This window comes from Phaeoacremonium minimum (assembly GCF_000392275.1).
Source record: "Phaeoacremonium minimum UCRPA7 unplaced genomic scaffold PA7_03_scaffold_112, whole genome shotgun sequence".
In the NCBI taxonomy this organism is placed as follows: Eukaryota; Fungi; Ascomycota; class Sordariomycetes; order Togniniales; family Togniniaceae; genus Phaeoacremonium; species Phaeoacremonium minimum.
Window position 1 is genome coordinate 378 of NW_006921019.1, and position 6,357 is coordinate 6,734.

Sequence of the window (6,357 nt, forward strand, 5' to 3'; positions counted from 1 at the left end):
TATACGGACGTGCGATACATTAGCTTTGGATCGATGCTGTATGGATCGAGAGACATGGATTATGTCTAGTGAGGCTTTGCGATAGATGTAGCTTAGCTATCACTGCTGTGTCATGGACGGCTAGACCCCAATAGAGAAATGTCAAACTTCTGAGTCACTCACGGACCGCTGTGAAACAGATGCCCATTGTGTCATTAGACTATGTAAGCTGTAGTGGGTGGTAGATATATTCAAATGCAATTCCTCTCCCCAGTTCGCCGAGGAGGTAACACAGTAAAAATGGGAAAACAGCTATCCGCCTGGACGTCCTTCCAGCACCGCCTTCCAAGCCAATACGCCGCTGCCAGATGAGTGCAAGAGTGCAAGAGAGAGATTAAGAATGGGACGCCCAATGGGCTTCAGCAGGATGGGAATATGCTAGCTAAACCGCGGCATGAGTGTCGCCAATGATGTGGACGCCTAATGATCATACGCATACAGAGGTCTTTTGGTTCTGTTTTCCATCATTCACATTTATATCATGATCCAGATTTTTTGGATGTTGGATTGGGGAGGTGGAAGTCTTTTGCTGAGTCGAGAATACTGGCAATCATGGTCACATCTCCTCTTCGATGAGCCGCTGTACATCCGGCGCGTTAAGCAAGATACGCTTGCCGAGCTCTTCTGGTGGCTTTCCATCGCGGACCGCACCGAAGTCGAGAATCTAAGAAAACTGTCAGCCGCTGCGTTCCACTTGACAAGATATTGGAGTGGCTTGCCTCTACGTAAGTGAGATTGTCTCGTTGCACAGCTGCTACGCAGCGTCGCCCATCGAATTTGACCTGCCATACACCGCTCAGATCCGTTAATAGATCTTGGATGCAATCGCCGGTTTGGATGTCCCACATCTTCACGGTTTTCTCGCTTCCTGAAATAACCTTCCGGCCATCATGCTGGAAGCAGGTGATAGCACCGGTATGCGCCATCAGAGTACTTTTGCATTTGCCATTCTCAGGGTCCCAGATCCGGAGTGTGCTGTCGGCGGCTGCTGAGACGAGACGCTCGTCCCGAAGGTCGAGCAAACCGACGAGGAGGGAATGGCCTTCAAGTGTATGTAGACAAGCACCGGTCTCAAGATCCCAGATCTTCACCAGAGAATCCATTGACCCTGATATACAGCGATTGCGTTGGTGATCTAGCACAACGCTGTAGACCTTTTGGCTGTGACCGTGAAGGACATGAAGAGCCTCGCCGGTGCTAATACGCCACACTCGTACCGTAGAATCATAACTTCCAGAGACAAGCGTGTCTCCGTGAGCAGAAATAGCACGGACGGAGTGTGCATGGCCCGACAATATTCTGATAAAGTACGGGCACTCGGCGTCGTTTGCGGGAGGGCCGGTCTGAATGTATCGTCTCGAGCCTGCTTCAGGGAGTCGCCACACCCTGAGTTGACTATCCCGCGAGCCTGTGATGATCAAGGGCTTAGGCGGCATCATTACAGGTTTGCCGTCCTGTACTTTCCCGGTGTCCGTGGGCATAAGGATTTGAAGACACCGAACTGTGGAAGTGTGACCGTAAAAGACCTGCGTACAGAGGCCTTTCTCAATGTCCCAGACACGCACTGAGCGGTCTGTACTGCCCGACACAAGCGTGTTGCCTTCGTACTGCAGAGCCCAGACCCCACCCTCATGACCTTCGAGCTTCTTCCGCAACTTGCCCGTCTTCGTATCGTAAACATGAATAAGTGTATCATCGCTTCCCGTGATAATTTTATCCTCGTCGAATTGCAGGCAGGTAATGACGTGACGCGGGTGTGCTGCGAACGCTACATGGCCAGGCTTTACTTTGCCGCTTGTCCAGCTCTGTCGAATCATGTAGTGACGGCGGTATAGGGATTTGAACAGATGGAGTTTTCGGAGACTCGCGAGACCAATCTGTGGATCTGGAACAGCCACGGCAGCGGCACTCGCGGCTGAGATGGGTCCTTCAGATTTGTGCAACTTGGTGCTATTGTAAAACCTATCATCCTTAGGCGCCTCCTGGGCGCTGGCACGTCGCTTCGAGCGCTCCGAGCTAAAGTTGTTCAAGCCACGCTTCCGCTTCGAGCTGCGCAGCTTCGGGAGAGGTTCGGACTTGACCGTTGACTTGATCAGCTCGGTCTCAGTCGAAGTAAGTCGATTCTGCAGGCTAAGGTCAAGCTCGCAGCCTTCAGGGCCAACAGGATCTTGCCAGCCCCATCCCTGTGTGATAGCCTTCTCGAGCTCTCCCGCGGGAAGTTCGAAACCGTCTCGATCAAATAGTTCCTTCCAGCCGGTTTCGTTGCTATCGACGATATTGCGCCAGTGCTTGGAAACCTGGGCTGCGCGGCTGAGGTCTCGGTGATCGAGATAAGAGAGAACGTGGAGGCTGAGCTCAAGTGGAAGTTGCTTAAGGAAGTCACATTTGAGAGCCGGATTCACAACGTCGGCGACCATGTGGAGTGTCTTGCGGGGACAGCGGCGAAGGAGCTGGTACATCATAAATGTCTTCATCTCGTTCGGCATGGAGTCAAAGGTCTCTAGCATGGACCGAGTGTCCATGACACTGGGAGACCTTTCATCGAGTTGTTGAGCATATCGAGAAGGAGAGTCCCCAATGACCATAGCCAAATCCGATGAATCCAAGTCTTCGACGGTAGACTGGCTCTCATCCAGCCATCGTCGTCTGTTGGCTCTGCCTTGACGCCGGGGAAAACTAGATTCGTCTTCGTCCTCCTCATCGTCGTCCTGTTGGTCGGCGGAATGGAGTTGCGCAGCGGCAAGAGTTGGTGAAAGTCGTGGGCTAGGTAGGCTGGCGTCCTGTGCCGCTACTGTGTTGATGCTCGGTCTAGGCGGATGGAATACACGGATCGAGTGTTGAAGAGATTCGTCGGCGTCAGCGAAAGGCTCTGCGTCGGCATCGGTGATCGGGGGGGTGGCAACGTTGCTGAAGACGGTTTGAGATTCACTTCCGACAGGACTTGCAGCTTCGTACACGGACGTCCCTTGACTCGTACCAGAGTCGATCGAATCGCCGAGCCTGTCGAGATGCAAAGATCTCAAGCGCTGGGGTCGTTCGAGGATTCCAGTCGCAATTTCAGAGGTGTCAGGGGTTGCCAGATACCCAGCCGATGGTTGTCGGGTAGTCCTGTCTGTGTCCTTTCGTGTGCCTTGTGAAACAGCACGACGCAGTCTATCCGAAACGGCGTGGGATAACGTGGCGGCGTGACTGCGGGTGGGTCTTTGAAATGATTTGGAAGCAGTAGCTGTTGTTGTTGGCGAGGCGGCTCTCGCACCGGAGCGACCTGATCTACGAAGTTGGACATCGGATGCCGATTTGGACGTAGGACGGGCGAGTTCAGGGACGGGTGTGCCGAGGCCAGACTCGGACTTGACGCTCAGGTCAGGAACTTGCTGTGCCTGCACATGGACATAATTAGCATAATCAAGTGGATAGAGGCAAGGGCAACCGACCTGAGACAGCGCATGTCCATCGTCCAGTGACCAAGAACTCTCCTCATACTCAGCGAGGTCGAGTGTGAACCTGGCCAACTCGGGTGGAGTGGGTCTTGAAGCCAAGGGGTACTCTTTGGAATCTAGAGATTGTAGGGTTCTGGGTTCTCGAACGAAGAGAGGAGGATACGACCGTTTTGTGGTAGTAGTAGTTGTGACAGTCTTAGTCTCGACACACTCTGCCACCTCAAACTGGAGGCGTCCAGTGCGGCGCGAGACGCTATCCTCGGCCTCGTCCCAGCTGACCGACACCCTCTGGCTCGAGCGTGGCCTTCGGACCTCCAAGGTCTTCTGAACTGCGGAAGGGGAGCTCATGGTGTACGAGGAAGACGAGCCGATGTGGAGGGGTGGAGGGGAGGATGGGAGGTGGCACGAGAGAGGGGAAAAGGCGGTCGGAGGAGATGTCGGAGTCGGTTCAGTATCACCAGGATTCTAGTAGCGAGGCGGACGGACGAGAGGCAGAGAAGCGGCTCGAAGAGGTGAAGATATGAAGTAGACGGCCGGATGTCGAGGGACCTCGGTGGCTGCAGGTCGCTGGTGGCGGGCCAGATTGGAACGCGAACCAGGCACGAGGAAGTCCCCAAAGGGGTTGACGACGCGTTCCGCAACCCAAGGATCCGCAGCCGAAAAGAAGGGGGGAGATCGGTCGGTGATGAGTATTAGACGTCTTGAACCATGGCGGGTGCGTGCTCTATCGAACAGAAACTCCGGGGTGGGTGAAGAGGCGGACGATGGGCGGTGTTTCGATTTTGAGCGGATTGCCGAAGGAGGTCGGTCGGGAGTGAGACGAGTGAGGGAGGTAGATGGATGGATGGGTTAAGTGAGTGTGGGTGGATGGATGGAGGAGGAACCAGGCGGCGGCGGGCCGGCGGCGTTGGTCAACAACGCAACGCAGGGCGAAATGAAATAGCAGCAGCAGCAGCAGCAGCAGCAGGAATAAGACTCGACCTATACAGTGAATAAGAGACGAAGATGATGATTGTCTCGGTGGGTGATGTTGGAGTAGCAGTGCTCGAGTCCCCTTTTTGATTGCTGATGTGATGTGATGTGATGCAGCGGATGTATTGTATGCGGATCTATGTATGTGCGTACTGTACATAGTATGTGCGTGTGAAGAGGGACCCGAACCGGGGCTGGGCTGGTCTTGGGGGGAGGAGGGGGCGAGTGAGGGAGGAGGAAGGAGCGATTTGCTAATAAGGAGCAGCGCAGTGCACTCAGTGTGTCAGTGAGAGAGAGAGCAGCGGAGGATTGGCTTGGGAAAGGGAAAGGGAAAGAATGTGACCCGCCCACCGCATCCCTCCGCCCCCCCTCGAGGCCCCTCCACTCTCCGTTTCTGTGTGTGTGTCTCTGTATCTATTCCGGTGCACAGGCCATCAAGGTACCCAACCCACTGCAAGCCTACTAAATGCTACCTCCCCCTACCTAAGGCAACGTTAGGTAGTTACAGTCAAGCCACACTCAACTTACCTCAGCACGCGTACTCCGATGCTGCACAGCATTTAGGTAAGGTAATTCGGTGCCTGACACTCCCTAAAAGACAAGCGGAGCGGATCCTGCTATTTCCAGCACCTGACTTGCACTAAATTACAGGCACCTACTGCATAGTAGTACCTAGGTAGGTAGTGACTACAGTACCTAGGCAGGTGGCACCTGCAGCCCATCGAAGACTAATACCGCTGCCTTGGCTTGAACAAGGGCAAGGGAATCCGAGTTGCCCACGAGGACAGAGATCCCTTCATGCCTTGTCATACCGCCGGCGTTTCTCAAGAGAACCTGAACCTGACTCACTTCATACGATCATACAGTACCTAGGCCTAGATAATTACATGTTTTAAAGTCATCCCTTTCCTTACATGTCTCTGGATCCAAGGATGATCCAAACAGAAACTGCTGTGATGAGTGTAGCCACCCGACCAGAGTTGATGGATTGATGCATAGGTAGGTAGGCTGTAGGTAGCTAACAACTCCCGTAGTAAGTGCCGTCAGCACCGAGGCACATCAGATTTCTTTGTCTGCAGCTGCACGCGAGTAAGGCAAGCTGGAAGCACAAGCCCAGATGCCCTACGAGAAAAAGAGAAAAAAAACCCCATGGCAAGTCATGTCGGCTCAACTAGCGGACACGTCTGAATAAGCGCTCGAGGACACTGTTTCTCCTCGGTTATTACCCTGCCTACCTATATCCCCCTCCTGCTGTACTGTACATGAACATACTAGGTATTGCTCTGACTGACCGATGTGCGAGTGTGCCTGGAAAAAGATCCGGATGGTGACTTGCCCGTGCGGCAACGAAAGAAAGAAAGGCTCGAGCAAGTCCCGTCCTCCGCACCGCCACAGCCACATCCCTTCTCTTCCCTTCCGAGAGAGAAGCTGCGACCCTGGAAAGCTCATTCCCCAGCAGCCGGCGCTTCGCTCCCTTTCCGATTTCGACCCCTTCGATTTCCATCTCACAAGTCCATTCCCGGACTGACTTCCATGCGGGTACCACTCACTCAATCCGACAGCGATGAAGTACATACTCCGAAGGGGGAGCGGGGAGCGACCTGGAAAAAGGAAGCCCCCTTTTGGCCCCTTCGCCGCTTCACGCGGGTCCCAGGTCGCCGCACCACCTGGAAGGAGTCTAGTGCCTGCGAGGGAAGAAAAAAAAAGTGTTCTCACTTGCAGGTCTACGCGCCCGCGGGCCAATTATGGCGGCCTGCAGGCGCGCCAGGCATCTCCATGGCGGCGACGGTGTTCCCGTTCATGCGGGTTCAGGCAACAAATCTCGGGTCCGGCGGCTGTGAGAGGACAGTCCTAAACCACGGTAACCTTACCTAATAACCGTCCTTCCTCCCCCCCCCCCCCCCCC

General features: G+C 54.5%; 1 protein-coding gene across 1 annotated transcript; it reads right to left on the bottom strand.

The window, feature by feature from the left end:
• Positions 1-595: 595 nt before the first annotated feature.
• Positions 596-2,561, bottom strand: UCRPA7_1572 (putative cell division control protein; the record flags this gene model as incomplete). The annotated part of the gene is made up of 2 exons (XM_007914152.1): positions 596-703; positions 822-2,561. 2 exons carry the CDS (start codon positions 2,559-2,561, stop codon positions 596-598), a joined length of 1,848 nt encoding a protein of 615 aa, XP_007912343.1.
• Between the last annotated feature and the right edge of the window lie 3,796 nt (positions 2,562-6,357).